The 23,594-nt window shown below is 40.2% G+C and overlaps 4 protein-coding genes and 1 long non-coding RNA gene across 6 annotated transcripts; all 5 read left to right on the forward strand.

Moving 5' to 3' along the window:
• The first annotated feature begins 996 nt into the window (after positions 1–996).
• On the forward strand, positions 997–4,735 carry LOC144539423 (uncharacterized). Its single transcript, XR_013504944.1, has 3 exons — positions 997–1,116; positions 3,677–3,737; positions 4,112–4,735. It is a non-coding gene; the product is annotated as an uncharacterized LOC144539423 (long non-coding RNA).
• A 1,269-nt stretch (positions 4,736–6,004) lies between these two features.
• LOC139926222 (DNA-directed RNA polymerase II subunit RPB9) lies at positions 6,005–9,612 on the forward strand. The gene is made up of 6 exons (XM_071917855.2): positions 6,005–6,152; positions 6,340–6,394; positions 7,155–7,228; positions 7,813–7,887; positions 8,674–8,725; positions 9,204–9,612. Exons 1-6 carry the CDS (start codon positions 6,091–6,093, stop codon positions 9,264–9,266), a joined length of 381 nt encoding a protein of 126 aa, XP_071773956.1. The 5' UTR covers positions 6,005–6,090; the 3' UTR covers positions 9,267–9,612.
• Positions 9,613–11,471: 1,859 nt separating this feature from the next.
• On the forward strand, positions 11,472–16,426 carry LOC139926237 (DNA-directed RNA polymerase II subunit RPB9-like). The gene is made up of 8 exons (XM_078284270.1): positions 11,472–11,604; positions 12,039–12,111; positions 12,498–12,707; positions 13,310–13,361; positions 13,906–13,977; positions 14,615–14,689; positions 15,488–15,539; positions 16,018–16,426. The coding sequence occupies exons 2-8, from the start codon at positions 12,072–12,074 to the stop codon at positions 16,078–16,080; spliced, it is 564 nt and encodes a 187-aa protein (XP_078140396.1). The 5' UTR covers positions 11,472–11,604; positions 12,039–12,071; the 3' UTR covers positions 16,081–16,426.
• Positions 16,427–16,983: 557 nt separating this feature from the next.
• On the forward strand, positions 16,984–18,674 carry pglyrp5 (peptidoglycan recognition protein 5). Of its 2 annotated transcripts, none has more exons than XM_071917864.2 (4): positions 16,984–17,054; positions 17,218–17,413; positions 17,618–17,736; positions 18,015–18,674. In XM_071917864.2, exons 1-4 carry the CDS (start codon positions 17,042–17,044, stop codon positions 18,188–18,190), a joined length of 504 nt encoding a protein of 167 aa, XP_071773965.2. In that variant the 5' UTR covers positions 16,984–17,041; the 3' UTR covers positions 18,191–18,674. The 2 variants fall into 2 exon arrangements, with proteins under 2 accessions (XP_071773965.2, XP_071773966.1); XM_071917865.2 differs by having other exon boundaries at positions 17,025–17,054; positions 17,223–17,413.
• Positions 18,675–20,920: 2,246 nt separating this feature from the next.
• On the forward strand, positions 20,921–22,159 carry foxg1c (forkhead box G1c). The gene has a single exon (XM_071917870.2). The coding sequence runs from the start codon at positions 20,921–20,923 to the stop codon at positions 22,157–22,159; it is 1,239 nt and encodes a 412-aa protein (XP_071773971.2).
• Positions 22,160–23,594: the final 1,435 nt, after the last annotated feature.

Consider the following 23,594-nt stretch of genomic DNA (forward strand, 5'->3'; position numbering starts at 1 on the left):
CCTGCTGTCAAGTAGTTACACTACTGCCTATAAGTTCTCAATATGTCTCTGCACCAATGCCACCCAGATAAATTCCTGTACATTTATTATACTTTCCCACTAAAGATTTTCTGACTCTGAATCAGATCTGCATCACTCATTAGGTACAGATTAACTAAATTACCCAGGAATGATGCTTGATCTTGAAATGTTTTCTTTTCTCCACAAATTTACATCTTCATCAAATTCAAATGCTTTGCAAAACCTTTCATCAAGTTGCATCAATATCTACACTCTGCAAACCAGAAAAACAACATACACAGACTCCTGTCTGTGTCTCTACCTGTCTGCCAAGTGGTCAAAAATTCTCAGCACTCTTCTGCAAGCCAGCAACAAAGGAGCTTGTTGCGATCTAACTTTTATATTTGTTTTACTCATATCAGAATTTGGCTGGCAGAAGATGGCTTTTATCACTTCGCTGTGCACATGTGTGTGTATGGACAGGCTCAATGTACCATTAAGTGTGTCCCCCACAGCCTGTACAGCAAAGTAGTGGATACAAGATTGCCTCAATTTCTTCTGCCTACAGAAATGCTTCATCTATAGCTGGGTGAGCCAGGTGCAAATGCGGGTGGGGGTGCCACCCCCGCACCACCTGTTACCTGTCCCACCTCTGTTATTACTGAGCTGACAAGAATTTAAAGAATCTTGACATTTAGTGTGACAAGAATCCAGTTTGACAACGTAGGAAGCTGTCTTTTCAGTTTCAGCTACTCAAATGCCTGAATTTGATTTTAGAAATGCTGTCATTGTACCATGTGTCAGTATATACTGTCATACTATGCAAGTTCTCAATATGTCTTTGCACCAATGCCACCCAGATAAATTCATATACATGTATTACTTGCCCAATAAAGAGATTGTGACTTTGATTCAGATCTGCCTGCATCATAGACACTGGCTGTCATTTGATAATCACCTGTTAATTTATTACAATCACCTGTCATTTTCCTACCAAGATGGCCATATGGTGATGTAACAGAATACTCTGGAAACCAGAAAAACAGCTCCTGTCTGTCTCTACTTGTCTGTCAAGTAGTCAAAGATTCACATCACTCTTCTGCAAGGCAGCAACAGGTAAGGAGCTCTTCACTACTAAACTGTTAGATTTGTTTCACTCATATTAGAAGTTACAATTAGACCTTATGAAAAAGGTATTTGCAAATAATTCCTAGAGTTTGCTTATACAAGACAAGTTATATTACTCAAAGTATACATTGAAATACAATCATCTACATCAGGCGTCTCCAACCATGTGTCATCCAGAGGGTATGTATACAGGTTTTAATTTCAACTAAAGACTATAACAGCTGATTTCAATCATTAGCACACCTTCAGAAGCAGGGATGAAATCAAGAAGAGAGAAGTGGTTTTGTGGTTCAGTTGGTAAAATGTTAATCTTACAAGGATATCCTGAGTTCAAATCCCATGTGAAAGTGGAGTCATTTTTCCCTATCTTTTTAAGTGTGCTAAAATAATCTTTAAAAGTGCACTTTCCCCTAAATTATGTTAAAGTGTAATTTCATCAAAAAAACAAAAACAAATAGCCTTCATATAGGCTAGTGGAAATATTGCAAGACCTACAGATGCCCTTAAGATTTCACTTGGTTTCCGTAAAATGTAGGGAAAAACTTTCTCATTTGTGTCTGTTACATTGTCTTAATTTTATTTCTATTTAAGTTATAAAGTAAACGTGAGCAGATGGTTAAAATGCTCTCCCAGTTCCTTGGTCCATGGTCCAAATGTATTGTTATTAGGCTTATTTTCATAGCAATTAATGCTAATTCTATTGGGATTGTTTAGCAAATAGGCAAATGGAGCAGAGAGAGAGAGAGAGAGAGAGAGAGAGAGAGAGAGAGACTGTAGCCCAGTGATTCTCAACCTTTTTCATACCAAGGACCCCTAATTTAGTCCACATTAAGGCCACAGACCCCATTTGATGAGATTTTGTCTCTCAGACTCAAATCTGAGAATATTTTTATTGTTAGATATGATTTTGTCCAGAATTCCATGACTGTCTGTGTTGTAGGTAGAGAGATAACAGAGAAACTATGATCAAAACAAGTCATTCTTCTACATTCTCTAATTGTGTTAACTTATTGTAAATGAAATAATGCTGAAGTTTAACAATTCATCAGTTTGCTGGGGATCCCCTGGAACCCCCTCAAGGACCTCTGGTGGTCCCCGGACCCCACATTGAGAACCACTGCTGTAGCCTATGTAACATTGTGATGGATCAATAAAAAATACAACTTTTCTTTTGGATTTGATTCTGACTTGCAGTATGTTAATAGTGTAGTTGTAATGACTCTCGGGACAGAACTTAGGAGAAAGCTGCGTTTCAGTCGGGTCGGAGGATTGTTAGGCCCTGATACCGGTGGGTTCGACAGCCATGTTAATGGATCAGATCGTTCACACTGGCTGCGGCGCGGCGCGGCGCGGCGCGGCACGGCACTCCGCTCCGCTCGCGGCTTGCGATCTGGAACGCCAGTTGGAGCGCAAGATGGAAGACATAAAGTTCATCCCTGATGTGGAAAAGTACAGTGAGCTGTCAGCATTGTTTCTACAAGGACAGCAGTGAACAGATGAAGCTTTGGTGGCTACTGGAGCACAATGTAAGCAGCCTACAGCCTGTTTCCACGGGGTTTTCTCCTCCTGTAGACCAGGAGAGCTGCTGGCCGGCGCGGAGAAATACTTCTGGTGTGAACAACCCAACTGCGACTCGCGCGCGAAATCGCTGTAGGCCTACTTGGCCGCTACGCGTGCTGTGTGAACAAGCCGTAAACCAAAGTTGAAGCCAAGCCTGAAAAGTAGCTTCTCCGGGACTGGCTAGTCTGGAAGGATAATGGTAACTTATCCTAATTTAGCTGGGGCTTATTTAAACCTGCGTTGTGCAACCGAATCTCTTGAAAATAAACCTAACTTACTGAAATAAGCCTGTCTTCTATGGTCGTTAGTGCTGCCGAAGTCTAAACTCTGACGCACTGTTTCTATCTGGCTGTGGACTCCAGCGCTGACCTTGTTTCTGCGGACATCAGCACCAACCGTGACCCCATCTCTCCGTAGAATCATGCTCCTCTTTCCCTCAACTGTTTTCTTATGTCACTGTCCATGTTTTGTCCATTCCACTGTTTGCCCCGGCACCTATTGCACGCTCAGCCATCCCGGTGGGGAATCCCGCTTTGATTTGGCTCGCCGAAGGTTTCTTCCATTTTCCTGCTTTCATGGGAGTTTTTCCTTGCATTAATTGAAGGTCTAAACCTGGTGGTGCCGGATAGGTACCTAGGCTTGCTATGTCTTGCTAAAACTTGCTATTGTAGCCTATGTCTTGATGTGCTTTATTCTGCTTCACTGTGTTTGTATCATTCTGTTTTATAGTTGATTGTTGATCAGTTAGATCTGGCTAGACTCATTCTCTGTAAAGTCGAGACATGCTTGTGATAAAGAGCTATATAAATAAACAAACTTGAACATGAACCGATAATCTCGCTTTGTGGAATAGGCTACCCCACTGCTGTAGTGTTTGATGGAACAAAAACCTGCATACACAAGGCTCTGGATGGCACATGGTTGGAGAACACTGATCTACATTTTGTAGTTTGTAGTTATTTGATTATCTTTTTAACAGAAGCGACAGAAGCGTATCAAGCCATCAGTCATGGAGTTTGAAGCTGGTCGTGGAGACGGCACTAAACCTGGTAAAACATTTCATTGATCCATTTTGTAACTGTGGCCGTGTCAGGCAATCCTTTATTAGGAACATATTCAAAACAATAGGTCCTCAGCAAGGCAATACTGGGTTGCTCTGACCATGATGACTTGCCATGACTTCATACACCATATTAGCATGACTGTACTTTTGTTGTACTATATAATGTATTGTCATTTTTTTTTTCTTTTCTCTGGCTGTGAACAATATTTTCCATGGTAAAGATTGATTGATCTAAAACATAAATGCACATTTCCAAGCTTTTGTTGTAGTTGATAAATATAGGCTACAGTGTGTTAATTCTCATAACCAGATAATGTCAAAACCTCACACTAATCATCAATATAATTTCACCCACTCTAGGCAGAGCTGTTGCCTTCACAGCCAAACTGGACATCACTGACAGCTACCCAAAACATTCTGGGGTCCTGAAGTTCGGCAATGTGCTGGTCAATGAGGGAGGGGCCTACAGTCCTGGAACGGGCATCTTCACCTGCCCTTTGGATGGCCTTTATCACTTCACTGTGCACATGTCTACATATGGAAGGGCTCAGTGTGCCATATTTAAGAACGGTGAGAAGGTTGTCTCAATGTATCACACTAGTCTGCCAGATAAATGCAGCCAACTAGCCAGCATCAGCAGTGTGATCCAACTCTCTAAAAAAGACGAGGTCTGGGTTAATTTATTTGGACCTGGTCGAAATGACATCTTCGCAACAGAAGATAATGATACTCTCTTTACTGGGTTTTATTTGGGGTAATGTGTCAAGACTACAAAGTACTGGCTGGGCTTTTCTGTATGCCTCCATGGGTCTCAAACTTCCTCTACTTATTATATGATGAGCCTTCTAACATCAAGTGAATTTAATACATTTATTTGAATTATGCCTTGTAGTTATGCATCAATAAAATCACTTATTGAACTTCTTTTTTTGATTCCACTACATGCCAATAATGTGGGTTTGTGTAAAAAGCAATAAAATTATGTCCAAGTGCCTTTATTGAGTTTGTTACAACCTTATTCCAAGTTACTGAGTTTTGCAGATGACTGGTGTTTGAAGTGGTGGACCAAGTCATGGATACCAAATATTGAGGAAACATCTTCTGTCAGCTGTTAAACTTTCTCTTTATCCAGGCTGCACTTCAGGGCCGCCTGTAGGCATCTGTAACCTGCTGATTTCACTACTAAGTTCTGCTAGAGCAGCCAACTGGTGCAACAGATGCACATGATTGTGAGTGTAACACATGTACCTTGACCACAGCTGTGGTTTGTTTGTGTTCTTTTCTTGAAGCGTATGCAGTGTGATAGGCTATATTAACAATAGTAACAGTATAATTTGTTTGGGGTTTTTTTTTGCAGATAACAAGTGACTCTCAGTGAAAAAACATTTGACACGTTTAGAATAAATATTGATTATATTGTTAGTAATAGAGGTATAGAAAATGTTAATGGCCCACATATTTGCTAATTCCATTACACTTTCACTGTTTCACTTATTCCTGCTTCACTTATTCCTGCAGTTATGGGTAACCTGTAGCCTAATAGAGGTTACCCATAACTGCAGGAATGAAGGTGTGTTTTGAAGAAATGCGCAAAGACACTGTAACAGTAGTGTGCAAATAAATGTATTCAAATAAAATGATTCAGTTGTTAAATTGTGTAAAGTGGATATGAAGACGACAGCAGTTCAGAAGTGGAAACTGGCAATCTGGGTGGGTGACGAAATGTTATGTATCACCATACAGAAACACCTCTCACTTTTATATTACACAAAATCTTTGTTATATTAAGCATATATTAAAATACAATCATCTACATTTTGTAGCCATTTGATTATTTTTTCAATAGAATCGTATCACGCCTTCATCAGACATTTTAGTCATGGAGCCTGGACCACATTGTGGAGACAACGCTTCTAAGACAATCTTTTATTAGGAACATATAACCAAGCAGGTGCTCAGAAAGGCAATTCTGGGTTGCCCTACATAAGAAGTTTGTGCTATGTTAGGGGGCCTGCATTTAAAACAACAGCCTTACGTAGCAGTAATATATACATACTGTTTGTAAACTTGGTTACATTTTTCACAATATTTGCACTCCTCTTAAGCATTTTGCAATGTGGATTTAGTGCAGAAAGCAATAAAATTTTGTCCAAATATGCCTTGTTGTTTTTTTCTCTTCCAAGTCCTAGGGGGCGCTGCCCGTAAAAACGTGACATATTCAAGAGTTTACGCATGCGCAGATGGTCTGTTTTCAAACGACAAGAGGAGACAGAGTTGGTAGACACGAGTCCCACATTTATTGCATTTGTTGGGTTTTTCTTCATCAGGAAGTTATTCCAATGGATTTAGACAGCGGGACATATGAACCAGGATTCGTTGGAATCCGGTTTTGTCAAGAATGGTAAGTTTATGGACGAACAGTTAATCGGAGAAGATTTGATAGCCTACAATGTTAGCCTAATTAACCACATAGCGTTATGCTCCGACTTGGACTTGGGGTCCATGCATATGGACTAATATATGTAACGTTACGTCGTTTTTTAAAACACAGAATGAGATCCACTAAACACGATGACTCTGTTTTCCAGTAACAACATGTTGTATCCCAAAGAAGACAAGGAGAACCGTATCCTGCTCTATGCAGTAAGTGAACATGTCCTTTTATCTCAAGTGCAATTTGGCTAATGTCGTAGGCTTGGGGTCATGCTGCTTCCATCATTCTGTTTAGGTTCGTATGATTTTATCTTTATTTTAGGTGGCCCATGCTTGACTAGCCTTTCCTGTTCCCTGTGTAATCATGGCTGTCTTATGGAAGACAGTGTCCCAGGGAAACAGTACAAGTTAAACAAGATACTATGTACAGACCATTGGAGAAAGATGGTAAAGCTGTTCCCAACGGATGGAAGTCAATGTTTTTGATACATATCCTGAGCGCTTGCCATGCTGATACCCAAAGTCATGAATGGGCCTCCTTTGGCAGCCTGGTTGCCAACAAGAGTTTCCTCAAAAACAGCCACTTTACATGTGGTGCTATGAGTCCAAGATTTGGTTATATGAATGACAGAACAGTTAAACATGTATTCAGGTCTTGTCCCTTTGCAAAAGAAAATTGTGGGCCATAATGGTTGATTGGCTATCAAAACTCTACAAAGTTGGTGATAGCTACAATGGCATGTCCAGGGTAAAGCTTCTGTCATTTGGAGGGTTGTTATTAACTCTGTAAGAGCTGGGGAAATTTGAAAAATCTTGTCACATGACATCTGTATACCTGCAAATAATATTGCTAAATTCCCTGTTTTTTTCACTGAACTCAAACATTTAAAAAATCCAAACCAAAAGTCACTTCAAAAAGAGGTTCAGCACAATCTGAAGCCGTAACTGATTTGGATGTGTCAACCCACAGTGCAGGAACTGTGACTACCAACAAGAGGCGGACAACAGCTGCATCTATGTCAATAAGATCACCCACGAGGTTGAGTAAGTATGGGAAACCACAGTGCTGCCAATTACTTTTCTATGCCACACAAATAGACTAGGTGTCAGTTAGAATGGCTAATATCACTCCATTGTTTCTTCAGCAGGGTTCACGTCTCTGCTTTCAGATGTGTGTTGCTCAGTGTGTAGCCACTCATGCACTCTCTGAATATCCAAAACTAATTAGTCATAGATAAAGTGATAAGTTAAGTGCATTTTCAAGACACCCAATAACGTTTTCAGGTGCTCACTGGTTCATTTGTGTACAATAGTCCTGCAGATTTAATTGGATGTTAGTAGTCTTTGAAAAGATAGTAAAAGATAATGCTTTATTTTTGATTGTGCATATTCACAATGTGCAGAAGTGGCTAATCTGTTTAATCTGAGTTTTTTTTTTTTTTTTTAATGTGGTGCTGCAAACATACTGAGTGACTACACCGCATTGCAAAACATTTGTAATGTGACAACCCTTCTGCATGTACAGACCTATGAATACATGCAATGTATGTAACTCCAGGCATTCCAGGGCTAGGTGCTGGCATGTATCATGATCGTTCATCTAACCTCTTGTTTCCATCTTTCTTCAGTGAGTTGACACAGATCATCGCTGATGTATCTCAGGATCCAACGCTACCCAGGACAGAGGATCACCCCTGTCCCAAGTGAGTTTCACCATCTTTCAGTATTCCTCACTCCTCCAGGAAATAATCCTTCAAAAACATGTCGCTTTACAAACTTTATTGTCACATTCATGTCTTCTTATTTTGGGCGTCTTTGTTAGCCGAGACAGCAACTAACTTCAATCTGTTTGACAAAGTAAAGTTTGTATTTTAAAAATGACGAAAGAGGAGTGAATGTTAAAAAATCGAATTACATATGCATTGAAAAATGCAAACTAGATGTAGACAGAAGTAAATTGGCTGTAACTGTAATTGGTGCCGGTATTCTCCTTTAATCATCTGAAACACTTTATTGCCAAGTGCATGACTAAAGCAAGGGATTTTCTGGATAACATGTTTTTGTGCTGGCATGACAACAAGTGACAAGGCAACACACCACTTGCTGACTTTAAATGGACATGGTTGTATTTTTGTTTCTTTACCAGTTCTGTATCCCTAGATTAACATTATCTCCACTCTGTCTCTTAGTCTAGTTCTCTAGAATGTTCTTATTCTGCCACAGTTGTCTTTGCATTGTGAAGGATTTTTTTTCTGAAATGTGATGTTGGGCAGTGTGCGAGACTTTTAATTTGTAACTTTTAGTTACAAAGTTTAGTTTAGTTTTGGAGCTGAGATCACATTCAAATAAACCTATAATTAATAAGATCTACATGTCATTGCGGCTGCTTTGTGGGACTGTACAGAAACTACTTGATTGTGAAATGTGATGCTGGTCAGTTTGTGATACAGTAGTTTCTAACATTGTGCACTCATCATGTCTCTTCACAGATGTGGTCACAAGGAGGCAGTGTTCTTCCAGTCTCACAGTATGAAGGCTGAGGTAATGATCATTTATAATCAAATACATAAGAAAGCATTCCTTATTTAGTCTTCATTTCATTTGTGTATAAATTAATATACTACCTTTCCATGGTCAGCAGCATGTCTTTTTGTATTCATCCATTAATGGAATGGCATCAGTGGTATGTAATTGTCTACTGGTAGAAGATAATTACGTTTTTCAGAAAAACAAGTACAAGGCTAATGTATAGAATAAACTATTATATTCCAACATATCCCAATATATTCCAGCAAGAACAGTTGCATTGCAACAACCTGCACTTATACCAAATTGGACTGAACAGGAACAGACATGGACCCAAAATCAAAACTACCGGCAGCCGCAGCTGTTACAATAAAAATCCATGGGGAAACACTAGTGGTTCAGTGGTCTGCACACGTTTTGTCTGGGTTGAAGAACTTGTTTGAATTAAAGAGGTCTGCCAGTTTTAACATTTGTTCCGTTCTTCCCCCCACAGGATGCTATGAGACTTTACTACGTCTGCACTGCTCCTCACTGTGGACACCGATGGACCGAGTAAAGATGGTGATGATGGAGAGGTCCAACATATGCATCTACAAATATTCAAACATTATATTATGCCTACCTGCAGCTGAAAACAGACTGTTTTTTGGAGTCTGTATCAGTCAGAAAGCTATGCAGTCAAGCTGTGAACTTTTTTTGAGCACTCGCCTGGTCATTTGTTTATTAGGTTTCAGCAATGCGGTTTGTTTTCAAATAGCAGAAAACTGACTCCCCGGTTATCTTTATGTATGATGACTTGTGTTGGACCTCATCTTGTGAATATAATGTATTAATAGCTTTTTAACTGATGTAGTTTTATTTTCAAATGTCTGCATTGTAAGATTAAAAGGACCAATTGTTGTTACAAATGCCTCTTGGATTATTTAATGGAACATTTTGAATGCAACAAATGCAAATAATGCTGTCATTTCTGTTATAGTATTGTTAACATGGACATTGCATTTCCTTTAGTTTGCAGAGTAAGTATTCATATCAGGGTTCTGCCAGTGCCTGTTCCCTGTTCCTGTATAAGCGTATGGGCTACTTAAAGGAATAGTTCACCCAAAAATGAAAATTCTGTCATCTACTCACCCTCATGCCATTTGAAACACAGGTGAAATTTGTCCATATAACACACAGGGAGGTTGCCAGCACAACTCCATAGCAGCCTTCTCCAAAACAACTGAAGTCAGTGGGGACCAGTTCTTCAGAGTTCCAAAAAGACCTAATTTACACCATAATTTAGTGCAAATCTTAACTACAGCTGATTGATTTGCAACAAATAATGGTGTATAGGTCTTTCTATTCACAGTGTGATTGTTTGGCTGTTTTTGTTTTAGAACTCTAAAGAACTGGTCCCCATTGACTTCAGTTGTTTTGGAGAAGGCTGCTACGAAGTTGTGCTGGCAACCTCCCTGTGTGTTTCATTTGGCATGAGGGTGAGTAGATGATGACAGAATTTTCATTTTTGGGTGAACTATTCCTTTAATATTGCAAAACAAGTAATACTACCATTTTCCTCATGAAACATGAATCTCCAGTGCAACATTTCAAAGCACTGATGCCTCCAGTTTTTCTCTCACCATGTTGTTTGCAGTATTGCCGCAGCTTCCTCTTTTTGGAACAAGTATATTCCAAGCTACGTGTTGGGCAACTGGTCCCTATTACCAACTGAGCATGACCACTTGGAAATGATTGCTGAGCTCAGTGGAAATGCATGCATGAACATGCAACAGGGAATTACATGGATGCAAGCACTGGAACAGTTTGCTGATTTCCTTTAAACTTGTTCTCACAGGAAAATCAGGTCCCTGGCACACAAGTTGTTGCCGCAGAGTTTCGGGTCCCTGGCTGGCACACAAGTTGTTGCCGCAGAGTTTCGGGTCCCTGGCTGGCACACAAGTTGTTGCCGCAGAGTTTCGGGTCCCTGGCTGGCACACAAGTTGTTGCCGCAGAGTTTCGGGTCAGGGGAGTCTATGTGGGTGAGGGAGTTAAGGCAGGGGTCTTAGTGGGTGAAGGAGATGCTGATTGGGGGGTATGGGTGAGGGAGGTGGTGGATGGGATACTGACATTTCATGAATTGTGCATAGTATCAGCAAATGTCAGCCACATTTGCTGATGTCTGTACATGTGCACATGTACAGACACTGTGTGTTTCTGTACATGTGCACAGAGGTGAACAGGACAGAAACATGCCTTTTCGTCCAGTGGGACCTTACAGACAACAAGCTTACCTAGATCTAACTAATTAATCAGTCACAAAACAAAAGGATGCAATATAGAATGTAACAAAATAAAACACAAGGAAACAAAGCACAAGACACAAAATGGCATGTTGAAAACCAGTCCCACCTAACCGACATAGCCTAGCCTACCAGGCAACACCACCCTTAGACCCTCAGTCAAGACAAAGAAGAACTCCCAAGACAACGTTATCAGGAAACGGAAAAGAAATAAAAGAAACCTTGAGTAGGGCAATTCAATGAAGGATCCCCTGTGATATGGGTGCCAGGACAAGAATACAGTTGACATTAACATGGACAATGACAGTGAGATAAGAAAGCAAATAAGACAAAGAGAAAGATGATGAGACAGAATGATGTGACCTCAGCCAGCTAGGCCAGCACCCGCACTGCCAGGTAAAATAACGCAGGTCCCGAAAGAGAAGAACACTCCGGATACTGGATTACAGCCATATCAAACAGACCAAGAGGCAGTCCTAGGCTGGGTTCCAGTTTTGGTTCCTATATTAATGCTGTCTAAACTGCAGTAGGAGAGGAGACTGCGACGGTCCCAAACTAGACACAGCTTGGGTGGTCGAAAATTCACAGCACTCTTCTGCAAGGCAGCAACAGGTAAGAAGCTCTTCACTACCAAACCGTTAGATTTGTTTTACTCATATCGGACCTTATCAAAAAGTATTTGACTTGGAGTGACAGTATGGTTGTGTTTTACCGCATCAGAGAAATTCAGATAGTGAGAAGTAAAAAGTTTTAGGCACAGAACTGTACGCTAAATTCACTTTCAGTACTTTCTTGTGATTGTCTAATCCTTCTGGCACTCATTGTATTGTCCTGTGTGGCAAACCCCATCTGGCTCATACAAACTGTAAAAAGTATTTGCAAATACTGTTTCACTCAAGCCTGAACACAATGCCACCATGACATGTTATGTATCACCATACAGAAACACCTCTCACTTTTATATTACACAAAATCTTTGTTATATTAAGCATATATTGAAATACAATCATCTACATTTTGTAGCCATTTGATTATCTTTTCAACAGAAGCGTATCACGCCTTCATCGGACGTTTTAGTCATGGATCCTGAACATTGTGGAGACAGCGCTTCTAACGCTGGTAAAAACAAACCAAAAAACAAAGCATTTTAAACATCACTATGTGTTAAATCTCATAATGCCTTCATAAAACTAATCTTTTATTGATCCACTTTTAACTGTGAGGGTGTCAGACAATCATTTATTAGGAACATAATAACCAAGCAGGTCCTCAGAAAGGCAATTCTGGGTTGCCCTACATAAGAAGTTTGTGCCCTTAGGTTTGGGTGCCTGCATTTACAACAACAGCCTTAAGCAGCAGTAATATGGGTGACTGTTTGTAAAGTTGCCTACATTTTTCACAATAGTTGCACTCCTCTTAAACATTTTGCATGTTATATTTCGTGCACATTTGTATCCTCCTACAGAACCTCTCTCTAATCATCAACCTAATTTTTCCCATTGTAGGCAAAACTGTTGCCTTCACAGCCAAACTGAACATCACTGACAGCTACCCAAAACATTCTGGGGTCCTGAAGTTCGGCAATGTGCTGGTCAATGAGGGAGGGGCCTACAGTCCTGGAACGGGCATCTTCACCTGCCCTTTGGATGGCCTTTATCACTTCACTGTGCACATGTCTACATATGGAAGGGCTCAGTGTGCCATATTTAAGAACGGTGAGAAGGTTGTCTCAATGTATCACACTACTCTGCCAGATAAATGCAGCCAATTAGCCAGCATCGGCAGTGTGATCCATCTCGCTGAAAGAGACGAGGTCTGGGTTAATTTGTTCGGGGTTGATCGAAATGACATCTTCGCAACAGAAGATAATGATACTGTCTTTGTCGGCTTTCATTTGGGGTAATGTTGTTATGTCAAGATCATAAAATTCTTGGCTGGGCTTCTCTGTATGCCTCCAGGTCTCATACTTCATCAACTTATGATATGATTACTAACATCAAGGTAAGTTTGTTTAAAATTGAAAAAAAATATTTGAATGATACCTTGTAATTATGCATCAACAAATTCACTGTTTGATTGAACTTCCTTTTTGCATCCACTGCATGCCAATAATGTGGATTTAGTGCAGAAAGCAATAAAATTTTGTCCAAGTATGCGTTGTGGTTTTTATCTGTCTTCCAAATCCTAGGGGGCGGTGCCTGTAAAAATATTACACATGTGCATGCGCAGATTGTCTGTTTTCAAACGGCAAGAGGAGATGGAGTTGGGTTGGACACGGGTCTCACATTTATTGCATTTGTTGGGTTTTTCAATTTAGACAGCGGAACATATGGACCAGGATTCGTTGGAATCCGGTTTTGTCAAGAATGGTAAGTTTATGGACGAACAGTTAATCAGAGAACATTTGACAGCTCCCAGATGACAAGGTTGGCTCCTATTGGCACACGCAAAAGAGACACATTGTAAATTAAAATTCTATACTATAATTAAAAGGTTTTCCAGCAAGAGTTGCCCCAATAATAGGCACTGTACATGTAGTGCTTTGAGTCCAAGATTTGGTTGTAGGGATGACAGAACAGTTGTATTCAAGTAGGCTATGTATTCAGGTCTTGTCCCTTTGCAAAAGAAGATTGTGGGCTATGATGGCTGATTGATGGCTGTATCCAAGGTAAAGCCTCTGTCACTTGGTGGGTTGTCATTAAGTCAGTAAGTCATTTGAAGAATAGGACATTTGTAAATGTCCTATTCTCGCATGTGTGCTAAAATGTCTGTTGTATACCTGTAATAATATTGCTAAATGCCCTGTTTTTTTCACTGAACTCAAACATTTTAAAAATCAAAATCAAAAGTCACTTCAAAAAGAGGTTCAGCACAATCTGAAGCCGTAACTGATTTGGATGTGTCAACCCACAGTGCAGGAACTGTGACTACCAACAAGAGGCGGACAACAGCTGCTTATGTCAATAAGATCACCCACGAGGTTGAGTAAGTATGGGAAACCACAGTGCTGCCAATTACTTTTCTATGCCACACAAATAGACTAGGTGTCAGTTAGAATGGCTAATATCACTCCATTGTTTCTTCAGCAGGGTTCACGTCTCTGCTTTCAGATGTGTGTTGCTCAGTGTGTAGCCACTCATGCACTCTCTGAATATCCAAAACTAATTAGTCATAGATAAAGTGACAAGACACTGTCAACCACAAAGAAGGATATCAACTGACTTTTCAATAGAGGCTTTGCAGTTGCGTTTCAAATCTCCTAGCAACCAATCATGGAGGTCCAATAGAGAACTGGCTGATTTATGTACATTTATGTCCTGCAAATTTAATTGGGTGTTAGTAGTCTTTGAAAAGATAGTAAAAGATAATGCTTTATTTTTGATTGTGCATATTCAGACTGTGCAGAAGTGTCTGTGTTTTTTTGTTTGTTTTGTTTTTTATGTGGTGCTGCAAACAAATATTGAGTGACTACACACAGTGCAAAACATTTGTAATGTGACAGCCCTTCTGCATGTACAGACCTATGAATACATGCAATGTATGTAACTCCAGGCATTCCAGGGCTAGGTGCTGGCATGTATCATGATCGTTCATCTAACCTCTTGTTTCCATCTTTCTCCAGTGAGTTGACACAGATCATCGCTGATGTATCTCAGGATCCAACGCTACCCAGGACAGAGGATCACCCCTGTCCCAAGTGAGTTTCACCATCTTTCAGTATTCCTCACTCCTCCAGGAAATAATCCTTCAAAAACATGTCGCTTTACAAACTGTATTGTCACATTCATGTCTTCTTATTTTGGGCGTCTTTGTTAGCCGAGACAGCAGTTAACTTCAATCTGTTTGACACCAAATGATGAAAAAAGGAGTGAATGTTAAAGCTACTACATACAATTATCTATTACATACAACACACATTGAAACAAGACAGGGGGAAATGTAAACTAGACGTAGACAAAAGAAAATTGCCTATAACATTAAATGACACTGGTATTCTCCTTTCATCTGAATCATGTTATTGCCAAGTACATGACTCAAGCAAGGAATTTTTCCAGATAGCATGTTTTTGTGCTGGCATGACAACAAGTGACAAGGCAACACACCACTTGCTGACTTTAAATGGACATGGTTGTATTTTTGTTTCTTTACCAGTTCTGTATCCCTAGATTAACATTATCTCCACTCTGTCTCTTAGTCTAGTTCTCTAGAATGTTCTTATTCTGCCACAGTTGTCTTTGCATTGTGAAGGATTTTTTTTCTGAAATGTGATGTTGGGCAGTGTGCAAGACTTTTAATTTGTAACTTTTAGTTACAAAGTTTAGTTTAGTTTTGGAGCTGAGATCACATTCAAATAAACGTATAATTAATAAGATCTACATGTCATTGCGGCTGCTTTGTGGGACTGTACAGAAACTACTTGATTGTGAAATGTGATGCTGGTCAGTTTGTGATACAGTAGTTTCTAACATTGTGCACTCATCATGTCTCTTCACAGATGTGGTCACAAGGAGGCAGTGTTCTTCCAGTCTCACAGTATGAAGGCTGAGGTAATGATCATTTATAATCAAATACATAAGAAAGCATTTTTTATTTAGTCTTCATTTCATTTGTGTATAAATTAATATACTACCTTTCCATGGTCAGCAGCATGTCTTTTTGTATTCATCCATTAATGGAATGGCATCAGTGGTATGTAATTGTCTACTGGTAGAAGATAATTACGTTTTTCAGAAAAACAAGTACAAGGCTAATGTATAGAATAAACTATTATATTCCAACATATCCCAATATATTCCAGCAAGAACAGTTGCATTGCAACAACCTGCACTTATACCAAATTGGACTGAACAGGAACAGACATGGACCCAAAATCAAAACTACCGGCAGCCGCAGCTGTTACAATAAAAATCCATGGGGAAACACTAGTGGTTCAGTGGTCTGCACACGTTTTGTCTGGGTTGAAGAACTTGTTTGAATTAAAGAGGTCTGCCAGTTTTAACATTTGTTCCGTTCTTCCCCCCACAGGATGCTATGAGACTTTACTACGTCTGCACTGCTCCTCACTGTGGACACCGATGGACCGAGTAAAGATGGTGATGATGGAGAGGTCCAACATATGCATCTACAAATATTCAAACATTATATTATGCCTACCTGCAGCTGAAAACAGACTGTTTTTTGGAGTCTGTATCAGTCAGAAAGCTATGCAGTCAAGCTGTGAACTTTTTTTGAGCATTCGCCTGGTCATTTGTTTATTAGGTTTCAGCAATGCGGTTTGTTTTCAAATAGCAGAAAACTGACTCCCCGGTTATCTTTATGTATGATGACTTGTGTTGGACCTCATCTTGTGAATATAATGTATTAATAGCTTTTTAACTGATGTAGTTTTATTTTCAAATGTCTGCATTGTAAGATTAAAAGGACCAATTGTTGTTACAAATGCCTCTTGGATTATTTAATGGAACATTTTGAATGCAACAAATGCAAATAATGCTGTCATTTCTGTTATAGTATTGTTAACATGGACATTGCATTTCCTTTAGTTTGCAGAGTAAGTATTCATATCAGGGTTCTGCCAGTGCCTGTTCCCTGTTCCTGTATAAGCATACAGGCTACTTAATATTGCAAAACAAGCAATACTACCAATTTCCTCATGAAACTCCCATGACTGTCCTCCAGTGCAACATTTCGAAGCACTGATGCCTCATCTGTTTGAAAAAATGCCCACAGTTTTTCTCTCGCCATACTGAATGTTTGCAGTGTTGCTGCAGCTTCCTCTTTTTGGAACCAGTATATTCCAAGCTACCTGTTGGGCAACTGGTCCCTATTACCCACTGCGCCTGACCAGTTGGAAATGATTGCTGAGCTCATTGAAAATGCATGCATGAACATGCAACAGGGAAGTACAGGGAAGTACATGAAAGGTGTCACGCTCCGGACCACACCCCCTGAAGCAAACAGGTTCTTTGATAAGTCGGCTGTTATGTAAGCACTGGAACAGTTTGCTGCTGGGCAGTCAACACAATCAAAGGCAGTTGTGTGTGGAGTTATGGACCAAAGAGGTATGAAACTACATGCAGTTTTGCACTACAAATGTTACAACTGAAGGTTATAGCACTAGTGTTGTCACACTGAATGCTGCTAATTATATTCATAGTTCCAATACTGACAGTAACAAGAAAATCAAAAACATGTTGTTCTGTTCTTTTTAACTGTGCTTTCCAGTGCAGGTTGTTTCTCGGCTGCAGTGGGGAGCAGCTGCCCCTCGACGCAGGGACACTTTGAAGGGCTCTGCCCACAGAGTCGTCATTCACCACACGGCCATGGCAAACTGCAGAGCCCTTAGAGAATGTACGGACCAAATGATCCTCATACAGAAGATGCACATGAAAGAAAGAGGCTTCGATGACATTGGATACAAGTGAGTAGCTACGTTCCCTTCAGCGTTCAAGCAGTCAAAAGGATGACACTTCATAGCCTCCTGTATTCCTAGATCTAGGCAGCTATAATTTTGGAGTGATGTTTATACTTATTGTACAATGTATATTTGAGGAAAATAAATGATGGTATATTCCTACTCATGTATTTCTGTCAGTTTTCAAACCATTTTCTCTGTATGTTTCAGTTTTCTTGTTGGAGGAGATGGGACGGTGTATGAGGGCCGTGGCTGGGGTGTGATAGGGGCACATACCAAAGGCAACAATCATGACTCTTTGGGTGTTGCCTTAATGGGCAATTTCAACAGTAAGCATGTTTGCTCTCATTTTTTTGAGTGCAATGAAACAATAACAATGATTTTCAATTGTAGCACACTTTTTATTAAAAGCAAACCTCTAACTGCAAGGGAAGAGCATTAAAAAACAGTAAGTGTTAAAAGCTGCTGTTAAATTTTCTGTAGGCCTATGGGAAGGTTTTGTGATTTACTAATCGGTGATTTACTAATCCATGTATAAATTGTCTGAGTTCAATCCACTAATACGTTACTGCAGTACAGTAATGCATGACGCTGTTACTGATTTCAGATGACACACCATGCACAGAGGCGTTATCATCAATCAAGCAGCTCCTGCGGTCTGGAGTTTCCCTGGGGTATTTACACCCAGAGTTTATCCTGCTCGGGCACAGAGACCTGGGAAACACACAATGTCCCGGAGAAAAACTTTATGCCTCCCTACCACATCTGAGGAATCTCACATGAACAACACCACCGATTTGGAGAGTGTCACAAAGGAAACTTTTTTATCCCACACAAACCGTCACCAACACTCTGTAACAGTGTTAAATCACATGATGAGGAGAACTTCATGGAATGAACATTACCTCTCCAATACCTATTGTCTTTCCACAACTTGTGTCTTATCATGGCTGTCTTCTGAGCTAAGAGAAGGTTTGGTAGTCCAACAAGAGGTCCTGCAGGTTTCACAGCCTGGCCTTCCTATCTCATACAGCAGAGGGTGCTGTTACATTGCCCAGATGGGACAGGAGAAGACGAACAGGCCCTGGCCTTGAGTGCAAAGTAAATCCTCAGTGCAAAGTAAATGCACATTTAAAAAAATATACTGTATATTGTCACATTAACTTTTTAAATTATTTTTATTAAATGTATTATTTCAATGTGTTACGCCATGTTTTGAGTTAGTTACATATTTAGGCTGTAAATACTTTGATTTACATTGTTTTTACTGGGCTTTTTTGTAAAATAAACGTTCTGATTTATTTAATCTTACCTCACTTTACGCTACGGTTATTTTGGTGATTACGACAACAACAATAATATTAATAATAGGCTAATAGGCTTATAATAATTTTGTACATTTTGGACACAATTTGTAGGCTACCCCCTCCGCTCCAAGGCCTCTTCTCCTCATGATAATGTCTTCAGAGTGACACTGCGAAATCATCCCAAACAAACAAAACATGAAATCAAACATTTGGCAGGGGGAAAGATCCAAGGGGATTACAAGTGTTTAGACAGCAGTGCGTGCTTACTGCAGTGCTAGAAACATTCCCAACAAGTGCTCTCTTGTATTGCAGCATGGGGATTATGGAGGGGACCCATATCAAATTGAGTGAAAGAGGGTAAAAGGTAAGAGATAATCATAGACCGATCCGGTCCTCACTTCATTGGCTGAGTTGTGGTCGACGCGGTGTAAAACACCCAATAAGAGCACAGCTGTGACCACAAACTGTTGATTTAAATATTAAAGCGCTAACCGAAAATCACTATGCTTGGTAAATTGTTTAGCTATTGTAGTATGCTCTAACATGGCCTATATTTTGAACAATAGGACTATTGCTTTGCGAAAGTATTCAATTAAATTAAGGATTAAGAATATTTCTTACTTTTTTTTTTAATTACAAGCGTTTTTATTTTATTTTAAGATAGGCTACTGTTAGCGGCCTCTCGTGTGTGTTGTTACTGTGGCAGCCTGCAACTGTGGTGTGTAAAGGCGCATGGCCTGCAGGCAGACATCAAGCCTACAATGCAAAAAATATGTAGTCTACATATAGGCTACGCAAGCCTTTTCATTTATTGACTTATTTGTCTTAGAACAATTAAAAATCTGCACTGACATATTTTCACTGTTTCCACTTTAAATCAAAGTGTCTCAAGAATTTCCTTGAATCAAGTGTCATTATCTTGATATTAGTGGAGTGATGTGACAGGGGTTTCTGCCTTGTTTTTCAAGATGTTGACACTTGTTTCTAGAAAAGAAGAACAAAATCCTGAAATAGAAAAAAAAAAGTAAAACTAGGCTACAGTAGAAATAGGCCGAGTGGAATTATCTCACCCAGTTCGCCAGAATTCTTCACTTGTTTTAAGAATAACATCAAGTTAAGACTGAATACGATAATGACTTGGTAAGGTGAGCATTTTTTGCAGCGTTAAGCCTCACTTGCCACTATATTGAATCCCTTTATGCTCTGTGTTTGTTTACTTACCCGACAAGATCATTTACACACCTACAACTAATTCTTATTTTTGATCGGCTTTTTGCCAAGTTATGGTGTCAACAAAAGGGGAAAGTAAGGCGCAGAGAGAGAGAGAGAGAGAGAGAGAGAGAGAGAGAGAGGCGACCCCAGAGGGCGAGACGCAGGTGAGAGGCTTGAGTTTCAGGAGTCACGGAAGTGTTATAATTGAACCCGAGAGTTCACCGATCAGTCACAGAGATTGGCAGCACACTAATTTATCCCGGGTTTAAACTTTCCTCTGCACGGTTCTGCATGAGACCATCAGTGTTTGATGGTAACGCCTTATTCAGTTGCATGACAGAAATGACCTATTATAGATTTCCCTTTATTAACGAGTAGTGAATTAGCCTACTATTAACGGATAACGGATTGCTATTTCAATTTCAGTATAGGCAGAAGTTGCTACTGTTGTAACCCGCTCCTCTAGCCTAAATATCAGATTAAATGTGAATTATCCAAACCATGAACCGCATTGCCCAGACTCGTTTTCATTTTAATAGGCTAGTCATCGCCCCCTCATACTGAGATAGCTTTGATGTGAAATGACATGAAAGGTTTAGGCTACTTTCTTTAGGTGGAATTAGTCTCCCTACTTTGATTTTATCGAGGACAAAATGGTGAAAGGCTACAAACATCGGACATCCCATATCAACTGACTTTTTTTTAAGAGGATGCAACCGCCAATTTTGAAGAAAAGTGATGGGACGAGTATTACAACAAATTGCTACCCACAGGAAGTAATGAGTTGTTACTTTTGGAATGAGTAACGAGAAATGTAACGCATTACCTTTTCTGTAACGCGTCCAACGCTGGTGATCATGCGCATTTGTTTTCACGCTGTCGGGCCAGTGTGTCTTTGGCACCTCAGCACTTTGGATCAGCGCGTCTTCGCTCTGTGGAAACAGTAACGTGTTCCCCCGCCGGACGCCTTTGGGGATTTTTTGGTGGTTTTAACATGGAGGATTTGAAATCTCCTGTCCGATTCTTCCACAAGTCTTCATTCAGCATCAGCAGCCTGTTACTGAGACGAGAGGGAGTGATGAGTGACGAGGAGGCTTCTTCCCTGTCCCAGAAACAACGCTCCGGACACCCAGAGAAACCTAAAGTTTGTACTCAAGAGGAAAACTACAACTTTGACAGTGACAAAAACTGCGACAAGAAGAAACAGTGCACTAAGGCAGAAGTGAAACCAGCGTTGGCAAATGGCAAACGAGATGGAAATAAAGGAGAATCGAAGAAAGGTGGAGGAGCAGAAGAAAACGTTAAACCGGAGAAACCTCCTTTCAGTTACAACGCGCTTATCATGATGGCTATCCGCCAAAGCCCGGAACGACGGCTCACACTCAACGGCATCTATGAGTTCATCATGGGCAACTTTCCATACTACCGAGAGAACAGGCAAGGCTGGCAAAACTCAATCAGGCATAACCTGAGTTTGAATAAGTGTTTCGTTAAAGTGCCGCGCCACTATGACGATCCGGGTAAAGGCAACTACTGGATGCTGGACCCCTGCAGTGAAGATGTCTTCATAGGTGGCACATCTGGGAAGCTCCGGCGCAGGGCCCCAGCCGGCTCCAGGGCCAAGCTCGCGCTGAAAAGGGGAGGAGGTCGTCTAATGTCCTCCGGCACTGCAACCAGCGTGGCTTTGGCCGCCGCAGGCTCCTTTTACTGGCCGGTGCCGTCGTTTCTCCCTCTCCAACCGCCAGTGCGCACCCACCTCGGCGCAGGGTCCTACCTCGGTCCTCATCCCCACTTCTCCAACCACGCCACATCGGTGGTTTCGCAGCGGTCCCGGCACCACATGGGCGCAACAGGTGCTGCGGAGGCCGACCGGTTCATGCAGACACACCAGGAGATGTCTTACATCGGAGTCAGCTGCGCGCAATCCCGTCGCCATCAAATACGCGCAGCTTGCACCGCTTTCTCCACATCCATCCCGTGCACCCTGCCTCTGTCTGATCCCTGTCCTTTTAACATGCTGTCCGGACAAGCCAGCTACTTTTACTCGCACCAAATACCCTGTCCCGCAACGTTTACCCCGTGCCAAGAGGAGTGCGCCGCGTCCAAGACCTCTCCGGGACACTTTCTATCCAAGACCGGGCACTCAGACCTCGGGGGGCCCTGTAATGACTTACCAAATTATTACCCTCAAGTCAATTCAAGCCCTCCTCTGTCTTGGAATGTAGAAAAATAGCATATATAAAAATGTCACAGTACTCAATAGTTAATAGTTAATATCTAAGGTCACAAATACTTGATGTAGAATTTAGATGGACAAAGTTGAGTAAATACTTTAAGTCCTGCAAGAGGTCAGTCACATATTTCAAAGAAATGCAGCTGTAATTTATCCAGAATCTCTTGAGTTTATATCCCGCAATGTTGGCCTAACCTATTTTATTTGTGTAAAAGAAGAAAAAAACGTAAATTGAATTGGTTGTTTTTTTGCACTAAGCTTAGCATTTAATAGAAACGTTTATTTTGCAATTTGTGGCAAATAGCCTAAGCAACAGCGCTGATGCAAAAAGAGATGCATACGATTCTCATCTAAACAGAAAGTGATGCATAGCCTATGTGTTTTCAACACACATTTCCAAAAATGTGCGAGGCATTTACACATAGGCCTATATTTTAACACATTGCAGAATGTAACGAAGGACAGCATCAAATGTTTATCATTTATACAACTGTAATTGATGGTAACTTGGTCTGCAATATGTGTTATTATCGATCTGTTAATTGGAAACTATATATTCCTGGTTTAGAAACACATTGTTCTACATTAAGACACTTGCTTTATGATAGCTTTTCTCATCCATCCTTTTCCGCACAACTGTATGCACTTGTCAGTATAGAAATTAAAGTGATGTTTCTGTTTTGCGTGCATGTCACTGTTTTAGGCCTGATGCCATCGTATGAAATTCTGCTACTGCAAAATACAAAATAATTAAAATAGAAACTATCACCCTGTCTGAAGTGATTTATTTTAGCCAGCAGGTTGACCGACCGTTTATTGTTTTATATTACAAAATACAATAAGTGTGATGCATCAATCGCTTGTCATTGACCTCATCTTAGTCATAAAAAATTATCGAGGTAGATAATTGTGGGTTATTTATTCTATGATATGATGGATTCTGTAACTGGTAGACGCCGAGAATAAGTTGCAGCCAAGTCAATTTCAAATCCCACAAGGTCTAATTAGAGTAGTTTAAAAATGGTAAAACAAATAAAATAAAATAAGATAAAATAAATTCTGTGCGACTGAGTAGAAATCAAATGTGGAATGGCAATTAAACATCTCTTTTGCTGCACTAATTGTTTTTAATCTTCCATTCACTTTTATTGTAAATGTTACGAGTAAAAAAGCTTAAAACATTACTTTCAAATCCACTGGCATCCAATCTTAAAGTCAATTGTAAGTTATTTACCATTAAAAAATTGTTGAAGTTGTAGTTTTCAATGTAGCCTAACTCTCCACGGATATATTCCAATTCCTATTTCAATGCAATTATAATTACTTTAATGCATCATGTAGCTATTTTTATTGTATCTATTTTGATTTTTCATAATTGTAATTAAAATGACCGAATTGTTAATTAGCTGTGACACTAATCTTCTGACTCTGACAG

This window comes from Centroberyx gerrardi, chromosome 6 (assembly GCF_048128805.1).
Source record: "Centroberyx gerrardi isolate f3 chromosome 6, fCenGer3.hap1.cur.20231027, whole genome shotgun sequence".
In the NCBI taxonomy this organism is placed as follows: Eukaryota; Metazoa; Chordata; class Actinopteri; order Beryciformes; family Berycidae; genus Centroberyx; species Centroberyx gerrardi.